General features: G+C 35.4%; 1 protein-coding gene across 6 annotated transcripts in view; it reads left to right on the forward strand.

The window, feature by feature from the left end:
* LOC129786644 (segmentation protein cap'n'collar) overlaps window positions 1-19,384 on the forward strand; it is a 36,438-nt gene that overhangs the window by 3,227 nt on the left and 13,827 nt on the right. For 2 of the 6 annotated variants that reach the window (XM_055821780.1, XM_055821807.1), the window contains exons 1-3: window positions 91-1,629; window positions 10,073-10,225; window positions 10,296-10,365. In XM_055821780.1, coding sequence (XP_055677755.1) covers window positions 778-1,629; window positions 10,073-10,225; window positions 10,296-10,365 — 1,075 coding nt within the window. In that variant the 5' untranslated portion in view covers window positions 91-777. Of the gene's footprint in view, window positions 1-76; window positions 1,630-10,072; window positions 10,226-10,295; window positions 10,366-19,384 lie in introns of those variants that run through there. The other 4 variants (XM_055821824.1, XM_055821815.1, XM_055821799.1 and 1 more) reach the window with 3 other exon arrangements.

The raw sequence follows: 19,384 nt of genomic DNA on the forward strand, positions 1-19,384 counted from the left end.
CGGTATGATGTGGCGAGAAAAATACGATTTCCCGCGATGATAAAGTGGGGTACAATGTGGGAAATACTAATACTACAATCGTGTGTTGATGTCTAGTTGGGACAATGTAACAGCACAAAATAAAAAAGAAAGAAAAAATCACGCAGTCTTTTTTTAATCTTCTCCAAGTGATTATCTCTCAGTTGAGCGTTCTGCGTGCGTGCAGCAACAACCCAGAGACATACGGGAAATTGTGAAAAATCAGTGAAAACTCCAAGTGAAAATAAACTTGCAGTGTATAAGAGGTTAGGATTTATTGACAGTCATGTTCCAGTAAGAATTCCGGGAGTACGGAAAAAGAGTTCCAGCAGCACCTAATCACTATCCGGGAAGCAAGTGTAATGTGGCTGAGAAGTTGAGGAGTGTCAAGGCAAAACAAGGGATACTCCAGTGGTGTATTTTACGACGAGAAACTTTTGTGGAGAATGGGAGGACTGTTCCGGTGATGAGATTTTGGGGCGCGCTCATGAATTGCGTGGCCCAAAGCTGTGCGTGCTTCGGAGGACAACTTTGTGTGAGAGAGAGAGCATTTAATTAGCAACGAGACTCATTAGCGCTGCTTTGTGATTTTTTGATACGGTTTTTTTATACACAACTAACATCTAAGGTGAGCTTCTGCGACAAAGTGGGGGCTCTCTGTACGACGAGTGCACACATTTGCATTTAGTGGACAGTGTGCTAGACAAGAGTGATTTATAAATATATTATTTTTTATAAGAAATTAGTGATTAGTGAGAAATGATCTCACTGAAGAAGATTCAGGCGGATCGGCTGCTGCAGGTGGCCCTGGTGCTGTCCTTGCTGCGAGTTGATCCATCAAACTATTTGGGGTACGGCTGGGAATCCCAGCTGGCACTCCAGGATGGCGATGGGTGGCAGCTGGAGCTACGAGCAGCCACCCCATTCACCGACATCCACCACTACTCGAATCGGAAGGCTGTGATACCCCTAATTGAGGATCTTGTTCGCTTCAATCACAATTCAAACGACGTGACTGCCTATCTGCTCAATTCCGTCCACCATACCAATCACACCTCAGGCAGTGGCCAAAATTTCACGGGATCCGCGTCAGCGAGTGCGTCAGACACTCCTGCCGCGGCGGCCGCCAACGCCACCGTGGGTCAAAGAACTCCATCAGGTGAGGAGAATCCGCCGGCGACAGCAGCCAGTGTCGAATTGGATGAGCTCTTCCTCACCCCATTTGCCGATTCGGCCACAATCTACGATGAGAATCTTGCCAATCTCACGGAATTTGGGGAGACCATTGCATCTGTCTACCCCTACCTGGGACTCCCCACCAAGGATGAACTTCTCCTCGATTCCCTAATCCCCCCTGAGCCACCATCAATTGATGATTTCGCACTCAGTGGTGCCTCAAACTACGGGATGCCGGATTCCCCGGCAGCTGAGGATTTTGTCGAATGGGAGGACTTTTATGGCGACAGCAGTAGTCGTGTCACGGTCAAGACTGAACCCCAGGAGGTGCCTGAATCTCCAGCTACGCCTCCTCCAGCTGAAAGCGCTGATGCAACCGTCAAAACTGATAGCGACGAGTGTGAGTCATCGTCGTCTGTTGTGCTCACGCCTGAGGTAAGAGAACCTTCTCGAAAGCCTCACAATTTGTTTTTCCTCTTCTCTCACTCTCTCACCCTCTCCCTGTCTCTCGTTAAATTAATCAACAAGTCTTTTTTCCCCGTGTCCCCAATTTTAAGTTATTACAGAAATCATCAAAATAATATATTTTTCTGTAATATTTCGCAAATAATATTTTGCGCCTCTGGTTGAGGCAAATCCCTATGGCTCTCACCTAACAACTTGTTTACGCGCACATCTTTGTCAATGGGTCAAGAGCCCGCAGTGGGTGGTGGTGTGACGAGATAAGATTGGCGCGCTAATTTTGTAGATATTTCACAAAGATCCATTGTTGCAGCATTGCGCGGGATGTTTGTTAGAAAACTCTTTGTTTTTTCGGGGGAATTTATTTTTATAACTGGTCACTGTGTGGAGGAGAAAGCAAATTGAACATTTTTTGGGAAGGTCCTTGCAAATCTTTTCCAAGTTCAACCCAAAATACTCTTCTTTGAAGATATTTTTCGCAACAAAAGCAACTGCCTTGGATGTCTCTATGAAAGGTTATTTTTAAGATGATGGATAAGACATAATTTCATCATTGAGCATTCGGGAAAAAATTACATCAATTGAGTAATTTTTTGTGTGAGTAAGAATTTATTTTCAAACACTGCGAACAAAGTCTGGGATTGGGCTTTAATTTATTTATTTCATCTTATCTTAATTATTTAAAGACATGTGCTTTATACAAATTATAAAGGCAAAGAAGAAATAATTTCTAATAGTTGAATGAAAGATAAGATTATGGATCTAATGGAGATTAAGAAAATTTAAATTAAATAAGCAAGATCTATCAAAAATATTATATTGCAATCTCAAACCGTTTTTGAAGTATTAAATATACATTTTTTTAATCCTATAAATTTTTTATCTCAATGATTTTATCGTGTTCCTTTTACCTAGTCTTTGTGGCTTTACATAAAAAATTAAAAGTGTTTACATTCTCTTGATTATATGTATCAACGTGTCTTTATTATTGCTTTATTTTATTAGATAAGATTAAGTTGCTTTTGTAATGCCATCATTAAAATTTTAATTGAACGCTATAACTTTAAAAGAAAATCTTTAATTGCTTTAAATTTTTTTTAGTAAGCAGACTTCAGGAAAATTGGCTTATAAAGATTTAAAAAAAATTAAGGCAATTTAATTAAAATATTATAAAATAATGGAGTCTGTGACAATCTTAAGGTTTAAAGGTAAAATATTATGAAGCAAACTAATCCACATTGCCCCATGTTCCCTATAATCAAATCTTTAAATTTAGTGCAAAATTTTAAGTGTTTTCTGTAAGCTTATCGCAACTTTCGATTTCTTACCCAACTCCCCGACTTCCGTGCCACTTTGAGGCCCTGTGTCGGAGTGTTTGGAATAGTTTTTCCTCAAAAATTTCACAAATTCCTTCGCCTTCACATAGCTCGACGCATAATTATGGCGTATGTGCGATCTGTCCAATTAACAGCGAAGGAAAAAATAAAAGCAAAATGCAAAAACATAAACACGTCGTCGTTTTTTCGAGGAACTAAATTGCGAAATAGTGAAAAAGAAATTTATTTGTGTGCGATGTTTATTTCTTATTTATTTTTCACAAGAAATGTCTTTTTCCCTGCTTTTCATTTGCGACTCACAATTATATGAGTCAATTAGGGAGGGAGAGAGTTAATAAAATGCCGCGCAATCATATTTTATTTTTTGACCTTTTAGGCATTAATGCATTTAATAAAAAAATGAAATATTCTTTTTCGGCTGAATAAATGGGGAGCAAAAATGCTCTCAGCCTAAAATAATGCGTTAAATGTGATAATTTTTAAACACAAATATTCAGTTTAGAGAGAACTTTTTTTTTCACGGTGCTTTCGGCTGTGATTTTATATCTCCTTTCTTCGCATGTTTGCGTACCTTTTGCACGTTTCTCTCCTTTGCACACCGCGGCCATAATCTATTCAGACAATCGCGACTTGTATGGGCACAAAGTATATACCACTAAATTGGCTCGCACAAGTATGATGAACTCTTTAGCCATATTGAGAATTTATGAGCAAACCAGTGAGTTTTGGGGAGAATCGTGTAGCGTTACTTTTTTTTCGTCTTTTTTCTTTTAAGCCAACCTTTTTGTTTGTGACTTTCGCAAGAGAAATTGATTATTTATTGCCTAAATTTTCTCTGCTAAATCTTCTTCCGTGTTCTGTGACAATGCGCGGATTTTTTTTAGTATTCTCTTTGAATCTCTTCAGATTTTTATATACAAATTATCAGATATACGGTCATCTTGGGTCAATTGGTAAGCACACTAGTTGAATAACGGAAAACTATGAGTTCAAGTACATGTGCTTTAATTTTTTACTGGGTTATTTTCTACTCTTAATTGAAAATGTATGGAAAGATTGAAAGAAATTTTCAGTATTACTACTTACATGTTGTATATATGAGAAGATAATTTGAAGTAATTTGCAATAACATTGTTGATGGAAAATGCAATTTTCTCATTTATTCCTTATCTCTTCCACTTTATTCTCACATTAACCCTTTAAGGTTTTTTGGGTCATACGCTGACCCAAACGTGAAACATTCTATTTTTTTTCAATTATTTATGAATGTAATTGTTTTTCCATGTTACAAATGCATCAAATTCACGCATAAGGGGTCAAAGAAGACGTTCTGAGTGAGAAAAGTCCTCTAAAAAAATTCATAGAATAAAAATCGCGATAAAAGAGCGCATGTTTCAATGTTTTTATGTTTCACGTTGGACGTTAAAGGGTTAATTCACTTTTTGTCGCTTTTGCCCTTAAAACCAACAAACTATCAGTGTATGACCGCATAAGTTGGTTGATAATCAGTGCACGTTTTCTCTGTGATGATAGGGGAGTCGTCGATTACGACAACAAGTGACGAAAGCGATAAATCCATAATTATTATATTATATACAAATGTGAAATTTTATGATGCACATAGGTACTCTAAACATGTTCCTGTCCTCTCATAACAATTTTTTTTCGGTTGAATTAATAGTTTTTTTTGTCTTTAGTGGTCATGGAAGGGGAGAGTAAATTAGACGACGTGTTGATTAAATTTAATTGAAAGATGCAGCACAAATAAAGTAAGAACAAAAAAAAGGCGTTCAAAAGTCTCACCACAAGTTCATTGAAACTGGATCACACTAGACTTGGTGGCAATGAAAAGAAATGCCACAAATCTTCGTGAGATGATAATTAGTTCGCGTCGATTGCTTTCATTATCGCATAAAGAATTTCAATGTCTTGTTTTGGAATAATCACCCCACACCAGCAATTTAGTTGGAGTTTTTTTTTTAAATTTATTTTTAAACTTACATCAACATCTGTTTCGAATAAAAGAAGCATTTTGCAGATTTTTTTTATAGGTATTTTATTGGAATAAATTAATAAAATATATGGGTTGTTTTGCAAGATATATTTTATTGTGATGATATTGATATTTAAATTAGAAAAATATCTATTCTGATTAAAACACATTGGTTGTAATAATGAATCTATAAGAGATATTCTTAGCTTGTTTTATGTTTATTTTTTAAAGAATTTTTATTTTTTACACAGAATAACAAATGTTCTTACTTGTAGTTCTCAAAAAAAAAAAGTCTTTAAGCCTTCGAAATGAGTATTACACATTACAAGAAAATAATTACACATTTTCAGTGCTTGACAAAATAAATTGGATTAATCGCCGTTTGATTTTATCAGTGTATATGTAAGACATTTTTGCGACATTATCACTTTCCCCGAAAGTGCTTAAAATTAAATATATTTCTTTTAATTTCCAAGAATTCTCTCTTTGTTCATTGTTCTTTCACAAAGTATATTCTTACTTTTATTGCTGATTGAGGCATCTGCACAAAAAAAGCTCGACTCTGTGCATTTTATTTCACCTTCTCCAATCCCATTTTGGTGACCAAACCATTTATAGTAAGCACAAACGGTGGCCAACACCGTGTGCATTTGATATGGAGTCTTACATGGCAGAGAGAGATCTCAAATATTTAATAAATTCTACAATATTTATAGTGCGACTGGCACTGGTTGGTGGGGTGCCCGGTGCACGTTTTCAACTTGACCTAGATTGAACTCTTTGCCTTTTTATGTCCACGCGTGCGGCGGCTCACGGATTAATTGCGCGTTGCAATTATGGGTAAGGTGTGGAAGGATGTTGCGACGAGATCGGGGATGGTACAAAGTGAAAATGACCGGGCAATGGTGGAGGAGAATATTGCGGTGAGACACATGCGATTGCCTTGAACTGGATGTGTAGGTAGAACAAAGTTTGAGAATATATAATTCTATATTGGTCACAAAGAATTGGCGAAATTGAGGATAAAGAACTTTCTGACTGCGTCTGTTTGCACTCATTTCAACATCTTTTTTATTTTCTTTTCTCCTCTCTGCAGCGAAAAGCAGGAGAAAATGTTTTCTTGAGAATGTGGGATGTTGAATGTAAAAAAAAAGATCTGCTAGACGCCGTGTGTTTTATAATTGCTCTGGTTTTTTTGCGAAGTATATTTATTAAAAGTGCGACGAAAGTACGTTTTGGCGGGCGGTTAAGGTGAAGGCACTTTGTCTCTCGGTGGGTGAGAAAAATACAAGATAACGCAAAAAATATTCGTGAATGGTGTTTGTCAACAAAGCACCACCTAAACCACCGAACTATTCGACTCATTGGTATTTTTGTAAACATCTTTCTAGTTAATATTTCTTGGGAAATTCATTGACTTTATGATGCTATTTTTAGTCGGAAAGTTTTTGATGACCGTTTAAAGTTCAAATTCGAACAACTCGCGCCATCTGGTTCAAGAGGAAAGTGTTGTTTAGCAAAGACACGCGCTAGTTGGCTTAACTTCTAAAAGTATTTTGGCGCACATTTCAAATGAAATTTTTGTTAAAAAAATAAATTTAAGGAAAAACTCTAAAGTTCTCATAAAAAAATTAAGGAATATTGGCAGATGGTGCTATGGAATGTCAAGAATTAATTTTTTTTTTTCGTGAAAGGACGCGGCATAATCTTGATTACACATAAAAACATTTCGAAATATTTTCTATCTAAAATTACATTTTGATTCCCATTGCATTTTGTAAAGGAAAGGCGACCAACCCAAATCATTAATAAAAATTCTGTGGCCCAAGATTTTGATTGATTTGACAAGGTGACAAATGAATTTCATGTCGGTTTTGCATCACATGTCAAAACACGTGAAAGAGGAACATCTTTTAATGATCCTCTGGTGGTCTATTAAATGACAACGATTTACCTGTTTTGTACCGCTCTTTCTGTCTCTCTAGTCGAGTGTCTCGATGAAATGTATTCACGTAATTGATGGAATTTCCTCACAAAAATTTCCATTTGAAAAAAAAAATGTATAGAGAGAAAGAAAGAAAAGGGTGTGGGAGAGACGAGACGAAATCAATTGTCGGCGTCTCATTTTCAGAAGAGGTGTTTAACCACAAAATAATGGACCCCCAATTGATTTTGAGGATAAAAGAAAGTCTTTCTTCACAATTAATCTTCTCTATGGTGTTCAACCTTTGAGGCGTGCGGCAAAAATTGAGGTGATTCAAATGTGGAAAAACTATTAATAATTCCTTCGATTGATTCTTGTCTCTCTTGTCTGAATTTGATATTCTTGAACACCAACAACAGTTTGTGAGAGATGACTGCTGATCAATCAAGAGATTATCCATAAAAACGTTTTAAATATCATATGGATCGTTTGTAATTTATTAATTATTCCCCGTCTGTGGTGATTTTTATCTAACTTGTTCTCTTTCTTTTTTGCTTTATTCACTATATTGATTACAAAATAATAAAAGAAGAAAATGTGTTGGAATTCGCGTAAATTTGAGAAATTGTGCCATTTATTTCAATTTAAATTTTACACTAGATGTCTCATCGAAAAGGATTCGCCCACTAGTGGAAATTTTAATTCAGGACTAAAAATGCAGCAAATTAATGAATTTTTCAATAAAATAATTATTAGAAAGTCATTTGAGAATTTTCCAATCAGTGGAAAATTGGCTATATAGAAAAATTATACCCTATCAATCCAATTATTTAATCTCCACAAATTCACTCGTGTGCTATAAAATAGTCTCTGACTTTTTCTCTCTCTGTCTTGCATTTTATATACCTTCAGAAGAATCTTTTATGTACAAATTCCACACCATAAATAAAAAATCATCCCCACTTGAAAATATATTTTCATCTCTTTCTCTTATGAAACCCACTCAATTTATCGTCTTTTCAAATGAACAAGAATGGGATGAAAAATTCATTTCATCTCGCTTTTGCTTGGCTGTAAACAAAAATGCCGGGTTTTACATAAGCAGCAGACTTTAGAGCGAGACAGAGACGGTCTGGAAGGCGGAGCTTCGATGATCGATGGCTTTGGACACCATTGAGTACACTGCTAAAAATGATTTTTAGTTTGAGATTAAAATTCTTGCGTTAGAATTTCATTGACAGAAGCTTTTTGACAATACTTGCCAAATTTGACATTACCAAATGTCACTAATTATATTCAAAAATTAACAGGTTAAGATTTTTTTCTGCAAAAAAAGAAAATCCTGCTTTGATGGAAAATTTTTCTGTAATAAATTGAATTTTCTGCAAGCTTCTGCGCATTTTCACATGAAAAGCCCGGACAAATGAAAGAAAGTTTCCATACAATTTTTCCTTTTGTTGTATGTGTGTTTTTGCCCCAAAAAGGCGGAGTTTTTCATCAAAAATGATTGGGAGTATAAAAAGAAAAAGAAGACAAAGTATAGAGGAAATTGTGGATGAATAAAAGAAAATCTTATATGTTTTTCATGTGAAAAGAAATCACAATAGGATGGATAAAAGTGTTGGATAAATTCGTGGAAAATCACATAATTAAATTTGATACGTCAAATTCTCCTCCCCAATGTTCTCACGCTTCTTATTCACCCGAAATATGATTTGATTGTCCTTCTTTATACGGAGAACACAAGAAATAAGAAAATTGCATGAATTTTTAATTTATTGGAAGAACCACAGAAGATTTTTTTGTTGTATAGTCTTCAATTTGGTGCGAGATTGCGATGGGAAATTTATCGTTAGAATAATAGATGAATTTTTAGAGATATAACAATGCAATAAGATTAATAAGATTACATTACAAAATTGAGACGATACTGAAAGATTATACGTCTGGCGGTGTGGCTTTTTCATCTTTAACTCTATCTTCTTTTCTGATTTTTTTTCTTATTTTCTTTTGAACAGTCTGTCTGAGAATAGAGGTTGGATGCGGAGTAATAATTTAATTTCAGCATTTTATTCATAAAAAACTAATCCTTCAATTTTAAAATAGAGATGTTCTGTCATTTAGTTGACAGAATGATTTTACTGTCAAATTTTGACATAAACTTCTGTTAATTTAAATTTAAAACTAACGAATTGAGCATTTTAGATTATTTATTTTGCAATTTTGAAGCAGGATGAGATTTATTTTTCAGCAACAGACTGTACCTCTTGCGCACTTGAGTCACTCTCCTGTGATGTTTTTTTTTTCACCTGACAAATTTTGATAATCACACAAAAACTGCCGATCTATCAACTTCTCTCAATCACACATCATCTCTAATAGAGTTCCTCTCTTTGGTTCCAAAGTTAGTTGGGCTGTGTTGTTTCTTTTCATTTTTTTCTGCGTGCAGAAGAGGCCCGAAAAAGAGGCACCGATCGATGAGGAAGATTTCCAAATGGTAATCTGCTTTTTGGTCTCTTGCGAAGGTCAACACTTTTAGCCGCAAAGAAACACGATGATGGTGTTTGCAGTGAGAATTGTGCCATTGATTAGGTGGCTTTTTTCTCTCAATGCTGCGTGTATGGAGTCAGTGAAAATGGACAATGTTTGGACAACGAGGTAGCTTGGCGAAGAATGGATTTGAAAAGAGATTGCTGAAATGTCGAACAATGCTTTTTTACTGTACAAACTCTAATGCTCACAAAACATTGGATTACAATCACTAATTGATGGGTTTACGGAAGATTTGGGCAAAATAGCGAAAGGTTCATCCGAGATGGTAGGTTTAGATTGAGAGAGAAAAGAGACGTGTTTAGTTCTCACGATGATTGCAGATTAATTAACTGAGACGTTCACTTTGGTTACAAAATACTGAAAAACTTTAAATGGGATCTATTGAGATTGAACTAGTCGTGAAAAATTCATTATTTGAATGTAAATTTATATACTTTTCCACCTGTTTTTATTTTTCTTTCAGATATAATTTAATAAAAAGCTTAATCAAAAGAGTTAAAAATGAGTTTTATTTATCCAACTTTTATTTCTAAAAAACAATTTATTAATTATCCTTTGAATTGAAGTCACTTTAATTAATTTCCTTTTCCACATCTTTTTCTTTTGTAGGAGAGTGAATTGATTGAAGTTCTCTGGAAGCAAGATGTCGACTTGGGATTCTCATTGGCGCCACCTTCAACCTCCTTGAAGAAGGAAGAGAGCCACAGTGCAGAGGATGATGCTGAAAAACTCAACGCATTGCTTGAGTTGAAAAATGAGAAAGTAACATTAATTCAAAACCCCCCCAAAAGTTAAGCTCCATCAGGCATTCTAAATTGCTTTTCTTCCCCAGAACGACAGTGCGGAAAAGGATGAGGGATTCGATCATGATTGGCCCAATTTACCAATTGATGCTGAAACAGGTAAGTTTTATATCATGGGAAATTCATTCTTTTCAAACTCAGTTAGATGGGATTTTTATATAAAATCCGCAATCGGACGTGCGTGGGTGGAAGAAAATAGTCTTTTCTTCTCGACCATGGCAAAAATAATCTCCTAATCGTGAGCTCAAAAAGTCCCTTACTTAGCAATATCATGTGTGTGTGTCTCTGTTGTGATGAGATGAAGAAAAATAGGATGGCGCACGTATTGATTTTTCGTAGAGAAGAGAGCTTCTTCCTCCAAAATAGAATGGGAAAAGAAGGAGGAACTTCCTTATAGCATACATGGTGTGTGATGTAAGAGAATTCCCAACAAAAGCCACACGAGGAGTTTTTCCATTTCCCAAAGTGCTTACATGGCGGGGTGAGAGATGTGTGCCATACCACCCATGCGTCCTCTCCCCCCGCATTCGTGTTTCATTTCAATTCCACAATAGCTGGAAATTTCTCTATGTAAGCCCTCCCCCCGTCGACACCGCATCACTCCGCGTGGAATTTTCTCCTTGTACACAGTGTGGATTTTATTATATATTGGAAGAGATGGCTGAATGCGGGATATATCGTGCGCTTAGATTATTCCGAAATAACGCCGCCATCCACCAGAGAGAGAGAATGAAAAATGAACGAAACATTACTTGCATTTCCAAAATCATGCGCATATACAGCCAACTTTTATACTAACGCTCTCTCTTCTCGGCTCCTTCAGCGCTGTTTGTTGGGAAATGAATAGGGCCTATTTCTATTTTTCAAGAATTATATTCCACCATACCCAACACTCTTCCCTGCTCCGACAACAATACGTGGTTCCCTTGTGCGAGAAAAAGAGACTGAGAAGTCGAGGAGGGTAAAAGCTCGCACAGAGGGGTGCGCGGTGTTGAAGGCATGGGGGTTGTGTATACGCTTTAGGAAATTGAGCCGTTAGTTTGAGTCTCTTTATAAGGAATATAATGTAGCTTACTATTGCCTAGGAGTCTTCTGAATTTGATGTCCTTCAATGTGAAGAGAAATCAATTTTTCTTTTAGAGAAAATTCGAAAATGTTTAGCATAAAAATGCTATGAAATGCTTGTTGATATAAAGGCATTTTTAAACTTAAAGCCTTAAAATTGTCTGAAATTTAGGAGAACATGCAAAAGAAGGTATTTGTAAGACAAAGGGAACTTGTATTTTCTGCAAATCTAATTTTATTAATTTAATTTGAAAAAGAGAACAATCATAAACCATTTTAAGAATTAATAAAATTGTTTAGTTAAACAATTTTAATCATTAAGTCTTGGGTTTAAGTACTTTAAAATTATTAGAATTATTTCTAAACATCTCTAATTTTCTTTCCAGTATAGGCATTTAGAAATGCATCTTAACACTTTCTGAGAATGCTTTTAATGAGTATAAAGTATTCACATTTTTATTTTTAGCCAAGCGTAGCATTTTCTTATCAAATGTTTAATTTTTAATTACAATTTGTTGGATTCCATGCCGAGTATTATGCTTATGAAATATACTTTTTTCTATTCCTTATTATGTTTCAGAAACTTTTTGTAGGTGTTCTGAATAGCAAGTCTATATGTGGACACGTGGAAGATTAATTATATTTCATGCGACTTTTGTGGTATTATTTTCTCGTTAAAGAATTATTCATTATGCATAAAACATGCGGCCATTGGGGGGGGGGGCTCAATTCCCTATGGATTTCATGTGTAGGAGGTTCATGCGTCCATTTTTTTTTTTGGAATTGGCTCCAAAACGAATTCCATTTTGTGTGTGCTTCCAGAGCATTAATATATCTTTGTATACTGGGCAACACATGACTTGTCTCTAATTAATGACTCCAGCATGAAGTTGCGCGCGGGATTGGCGGGGAGTCCACATGTAGAGAGTTGGAGCCCCCCAGAGTGTTTGACTGGTGAGAAATTGATATAGCGTTTTGTTTGGCGTCCTATATGGGCTAAAGGGGGGTTTTTGTAGTGATGGTATGGCCCCCTTCAAGATGGACACTAGCCGTATGAATGTCAGGAGTGGAAGAATTTTCTAATTAATTTATTTCATTGTACACTTCCCATATGGGCTGTGTGCGGGGAGATTATTATTGGCCAAAAATTCCTGCGTATTATGGGCCACTAATGAGGGAACATTATACGTATGGTATGTACATGTATAAATCTACAATAAGAAATTTTTCTGTATGATAGACACTTTCTCACCACGCCGCATAAGATGCGAAGGCAAAGAGAAGTTTACTTGATGAGAAGTAGAGGAAGAGATAAAAAAAAAAAGTTCATATATTGGGTACATCTTTTTGATCATTTCCCTTCTTCCCATGCCTTTTGGGTTGCCATCGTGAATAAAATTATATACAAACGTATATATACATAAATTTCTTGAGAGAAGAGAGAATACATTGAGGTGCTTTGCCTTCCTTTTTTTGCTCTCTTGGATGGGGAGGTGCGGAGACGTAGAGAAGCTGGAAGATTATTTCGTGTTGAGAATCAAAATTGACCAAAGAACCATTCCGACTTCATCTCCCAATCGGTGGTGGGCAACATATGGGAAAAATATATGTATGCTTGCTTTTTAATAAAATGCCGCTCGCTGAGGGATTCTTTCACACACATATGTGCATGGTAAAGAGCTTATGCGAGGTTTGGGATGATCAAGATGGCTGAAGATGTGCAACACACAAGTGTCTTTTCTGAAGACGGGCAAGTTGATGAAGGTACTTCTCTCCCGGTGAATTTCTTATGTGCGGAGGAGCCACAAAAAAAATCGCCAAATGGGTGTTGCAGGCAGAGCAGACATGCGGGGCAGTTTGATGCTGCAAAATATTTAGCGAACATACGAAAGTGCTAGTTTATTTTGTCCTGCATTGTAAAACCCGCGAGAGATGATTTTTTCCAAACATTCTACACGAGTTTGCTCGATAGGATATTTATTATTTTACACTGAGACCATGGCTCTGGGAAGTCTTGTATGTGGGCTCTTTTGAAATTGATGGAAGACGCGAAGAAGAAGGAGGTTTTGGATGACTTGGCGGATTTCGATATGTTTCGTTCATTTTTTTTTGCCCTTTGTGTATGTTGCATGGTGTAATTTTATTCGAATTGCGCTTTTCGGGGGGTATGGAGCGAGGAAAAGAGCGCGAGGAAACACCTCCGGAGAGTCCTATAACGAATTCACAGTAGGTGACTCCTCATACCTTTTTTAGTGCCTTCTTCTTTTCAACCCCACGATATGTTGTTGCTGTTGTTGGAATAAAATAAGTATGGCGAAGTAAAACTGAGAATATATAGCAACTGCCTCCAATATATTGCTTTTGTCGATGTTGGCCTTTTGTTCAATATTATGAGATTCGTAGAGTTACAACCTGAAGCACCTTTTTGATCGAAATTGAGGGGTGGAAAGGTCAAAATTGAATACACAATGAAATATCCTTCTTACCGCGTAGTTCCTTCAAAGTATCTGCCAAACCTGCCATATGATTATATTGAAGGCTATTGGTGTAAGAACTCTCAAGAAAAAGCAGCTGTTGTGGGAAAAATTTCAAAAATTTGGAAAATTTCTAAATTTTTTTTATTATCCAAAGTTTCGATTTACTTGAAAAGTTTCTTAAAAGTTTAAGATTTTTTTTTAGTTAAACAAAATGTTAAACTGCAATAATGTTCTGTAATTTCCAACAACATAGTAGCTGCCTTCAAAATGCAATTAATTGCAAATACTCCAATCAATTCACGGCAAATGCGTTTCTAATTTGCTGTTAATCGATATTATATTCCAACTTGGCGTATACATTTATGGAGAAAGAAAATGCAAGAAAGTCTCTCTGAGATTGCTTGAGAAATTTTTCCTTGTGAAATGGCCAATGGGATGATGAGGAGCAACGACGTCGGGAGGGAGAGCTTTATTAATCGAATTTCAACTTTTATACTCCACCTCTCAGTGGGTTCGGTTCTCCTTTTTTTCATCCATTCTATTATTATTTTTTCCATACCATAGAGAATTACTGGATCATCATTTATCAAATTGTCAGAGAGGGTAAAATATTACCATGGGAATTGATAAATATGTACGTATATATAATAAAATACACAAGAGCCAGTAAATAGAGGCATGTCTTGTATGCTCGTTCTCTCTCTCAAGTTCAATATATAGACATATCTATTTTTTTTAATTTCCTCCCAATAATTTATCATGAAATTGAGAGAAAATTTCCAATGTACAATTTCCCTTGAAATTTCGATCGACGACACGCACTTTCAGTGACCCGCATTGTATAAAAATTTATCCGGGATACGCGTCCCTTTTTTTTTCCTCTCCAATGGGTGGAGGAAAATTAATAGTTTCACGATGGCGCGCGCATGAAGGGATATTGGGATGAAAATGTTATTTTATGTGGAATTTGATTCGTTGTGAAAAATATTATGCTTAACAATGCATCATTGTTGAATTGACAACTTATAACTCAAAAGAAGAGAAGAATTTTCGTTAACAAGTCAATTCAATGGATATTTCGGTGCTCTGCAGGAGGAGAGAAAAGATGTCGAAAAATTTTCTGAATATTCCAATGAGATTCTTCGGGACATAAATCATGTTTATTTATTTTATGTGTCTTTTGAATTTCAATTGAGACGAATACATTCTTGCGTCAATTATTTCCACCACCCAACTCTCCAGTTGGAGGACTCAGAAAGCTGTCTCTTTCAATTGATTGAAATTCTTTCCGGATTTGTCTGGAATAATGGTGGGGATAATTGAAAAATTAATGGATAAAACATGAGGATTAATTAAAAAATTTTGAATAGAGAACTTTTTAATCGATATTTTATCTCAAAATTCCATATAAAATATTGTAAATTAAAAATATATTTTTAATGTCTTAATAATAATTTCAAAATTCAAAATTTTTCATTTAAAGGAATAGGAAAGGATAAAGAAGCAAATGAAGGATCAACCAAAGATCATGAATAAATAGGAAGAAATATATACATACTTGCATATAGAAGAAGTTCTTGCATATAAAATTCATCCTTATTCACTTCACAGACTTCAACCACACTTTTCACATAAAATCAACTAAAAAAGAACTCGAAATGCATTTTGCAAAAGGACATTTTGGCAATATACCGGAGAGAATATTTCATGTCTATTTAAAATCTCAAAAAGAATCTTCACTGCAAGGAGTGTGACACCGCAATGCTCCTCTCTCCTTTTCAAAAGTAAAGTTGGACTGTTTGTCTTGGTTTTGGGAATGTAATGTGTGGTTTTTCGGGGGTTTTGCTCTCAAACATGCCATAAAATTTACTATGTCACCATTACGAGAGAGATTTTCGGCACAACACCAGAAAATGTGGTCAGTGTACGTATTATAATGCAATATCATCATCTTGACGTCATAAAGCTAAATCATGATGCATGACTTTTCATCAATTGATGTCTAGAGTCTGTCTAGGCTACCGAAAATATCAAATAACCAAAAAATTTTTCAACATACCCAAATGAGGTTTAATGGCAAAGAAGGAGTGCGATGAGGGCTTTGTTGTATGGAATGTTTTCAGGTGCGAACGTGCGAGGTGTGTGTGTGCAATGAGTAGAGAGATTTTTGTGTGAATGACTCAAAATTGGCCGGTGAGTGACTTCCCAAAAAGCAAAATTGGGTGGTAGTTTAGTACATTGTATACCGACAAAGAGAAAGAGTGAGACTTTGATGAAGAGCATGATCAAATTCCGCGTTTATTTACCTTTTCAACATTGCTTCCATTGCTTCATTGAATATATTCTAGGATGATGATCTTGTTGGGATTTTCTTTTATTAATTTAAATTTGATTCCTTTTAAATGTCCCGCCGGAAGGATAATCGGTATTTTGTCATCTTGTTACGTGTCTCATCTAAATCCTCTCTACCTGTCGTTATTAATTTGAACAAGTCATCGGAATCTCTTCTCCCTCACACCACATTTTTGCGTTCTTTGCACGTGGATGCGGTCTCCAAGGAAGGGATCTTCAAGGGTTCACCTAAAAAACTGATAAAATCTTGTTCTTGGGAGATGCTTCACATCAAAAATCTTTATTGATTACATATCAAATCCAATTTGATCATAAAACTTCGTGTAGGTTACTCACTGTGAAGGTAGGCCCAACAAGGTGTGGGGAGAAGACGACAAATTTGATTGGATTTTCGAGAATGGGAGATTCTCTTTTTTTACCGAGAAAAAAGTTCTTCATCTTCAAATTGGATTTCTCGCGGCTCGCAGTGTATTATTTATTGGATTTATTGTTTAAATTCCACTTTAATTACCAAATTGCTATCTTGGTACTTTGTTTTTTTTTACATTAACGCTCTCCATGCCATCTCTCTTTTGATCCATGCTGTGCTAGAGAAGGTGGCAAAAAAAGAAAGAAAGAAGAAATAAGATGCGAAGATGAAGAGATGGAAATAAGAAATTTAAAATGAATGCAAAGTGTTGAAATTGTTTTCAATTGATATGCTCGGAAGGTGAAGATTTTTTCCTCCTTCACTCTTCCATCTATGATTTTAATATTTATAACTTCTTCTTAGAGTCGAATAGGAAACCAGAATATCTCACTGTGGAAGCAAGAAGTGGTTGTTGTGTGCTGAAAAAAAAATTGTATTAAGAAAATGAAGAATCCCAGCATAACTTCTTAATGATTTCCAACAATCAAGACAAGATGGGCGAGTTGAAATATTCACGCGTTGGCTTTTTTCCCCGAACCCACGGACTCTTTGCGCAGCCATAAAGAATCTCCATTCTTCACCGTAGTATATAATGGCAAAGAGAATCTTAACTATGTATCTCGTTCCAACTTACAGAAAATATTCTTCTTGTAGTGCTTTTGCGCGCTATGTATGGTACATAATAAAAGACGCAAATGTTCTTCTCTCTTTTCCATTTGCTTTGGAGATTATGGTATATAGCATGCGGAGAAACTTTCCGAGGCCACGCCTCTTCAATTCAAGCCTCACCGGATCGTTTCATCTTGTTTTATTGGTTCACCATTTCGCTTCTTCGAGTCCATGGCACTGGGAACGCGCACACAACAACTCAGTGCCGCCATAAAAGAATCAACCTCAAGTGTGAAGAGTTCTAGAAGAGATTTTCTGCCCAAGAATTTCCACTTCCCTTGAAAATTAGGTGTTCTGTGTAATCCTTAAAATAAAGACTCTAACTCAAAAAAGGACTCATTGTGAAATATGTTGTATTGGTTTTCATAGGACTTTTCTGTGGAGTATCCGTATGTGTGTCTGGAAAATCCCTTTGTGTGAAAAATCTTTGAAAAAAAAAGAACAAAAAGTGTATGAAAAAGCCATGATTTTTTCAAAGATAATTGAATTTAGAAAATCATAAAGTGGATGTTTTTCATTTCTGATTAAAGTGTAAAAGAAGTTGGACAAAAAGTGAATAAAAAATAAACTTAAGAAAGCTCTTACAAACTCTGTGTGGTTTTGTGAGTTAAGGATAAAATTACTTCTTGGTATTTATTGGATTTAAAAGAAGTAAAAAAAATCCCGAAAGGAACAAAGCTCTCAAAATTTCACCAAAAGGATTTCAATAGTGGAAACTAAAAGAATTGAGTGAGTTTCTTTTTGAGAATTTTGCCAAAAAAGAAAAATGATTAATATTTGCGGAGATTTATTAAATAGAAATAGGACTTCTTGTACATAATCCAAAAGGATTCCAATTCCATTGAAGTCCTGGTTGTATAATGTCAAAAAATTATGAAAAATGATTCTTGTACACCTTTTGCGCTTTTTGCCTATTGCAATTCCCATTCGTGCATGAAAACTACCCCAAAATTATGATTTATGAAATTTCTGATGGATTTTCAAAGAGAAATGCCTTTACAGAGGATCCAGCGGACACTATCTCTGTGATCTTTTACTTTTTGAGGAAGAAATCTACTGAAAAAAAAATTTTTCACTCATCCGACGGGATTTGTAAATCCTTTTTTGGAAAAATTAAATTCTTTTATACAAGTCTGTGACATTATTTAATTTTCTTTGTTTATAATATAATTTGTTCACTTCCAAATTGATTTAGTTAGTCATTTAATCAATCGTCACAAATTGATTTCGGCGGAAATTTGAAGAGATTTTATCCATCAATTTTATACCTTTTTCACTTCAAACGTTTTTTGCCACTTCATCGCGCTATTTTGTCTAATTTGATGGACAAGAAAAAAAGAGGCAAAATGTGTGATCAAGGTTGAGACGAACTTGTCGTGATTTACTGCAAGTGAATGATTAAACTTGAGAAAATCCAATAGGAATTTCTTGGAAAACAATGTGCCATTACTTTGTATCCTTTTTCATTTAAATGAGAAAATTGAATTTCGTGCACAATGAATATTTAATGGGATATTGAGGGAAGAAGAAGTAATTTACTTAAACAATCGCATTGATTGCTTTTCCCTTCTATTTTATTCGATTGGAAACAGTTTGGGTGGGAAATTGTGGGAGAGCCCAAAGTGACTGACACTTTTGAACTTTCTCGACCTGCAACGCTTGACCCCAAATTTTTCGTGGTAGTACCACATCTTATTCAAATATTTGATTAATATTAGACACACACTGAGCACACACAGGAAATATTTACAGAGGAATTTATTTTTTACCACCACCGCTGGGAAAGAATCCCCATCGGACAGTGAAAGTTGCCCAATGGACAAATGGTTGTTAATATTGAACGATGAGTTTTTTTGTTAAAGTATTTATTATGGGGATAGGTTTTAGTTAGAGCTAATATTTGAGGAAATGTTTTCTTAGAATTATTAGGATTAAGTCATGATCTTAAGGATATATTATCTTTGGTTTAGTTTCTTTCAAAATTTACATACTTTTCACCCAAATAAAATTTTAAAAAATAAATGAGACTAACAAAAGATTTACTACGTGTAATTAGGGTATTGTATTTTGAATATTATGATGACAAGTGTTACTATTCTATGAGATGACATGGCTTAAATTGGGAGTGTGTGGTCCGAACCACGAT

This window comes from Lutzomyia longipalpis, chromosome 1, assembly GCF_024334085.1.
Source record: "Lutzomyia longipalpis isolate SR_M1_2022 chromosome 1, ASM2433408v1".
NCBI classification, from domain to species: Eukaryota; Metazoa; Arthropoda; class Insecta; order Diptera; family Psychodidae; genus Lutzomyia; species Lutzomyia longipalpis.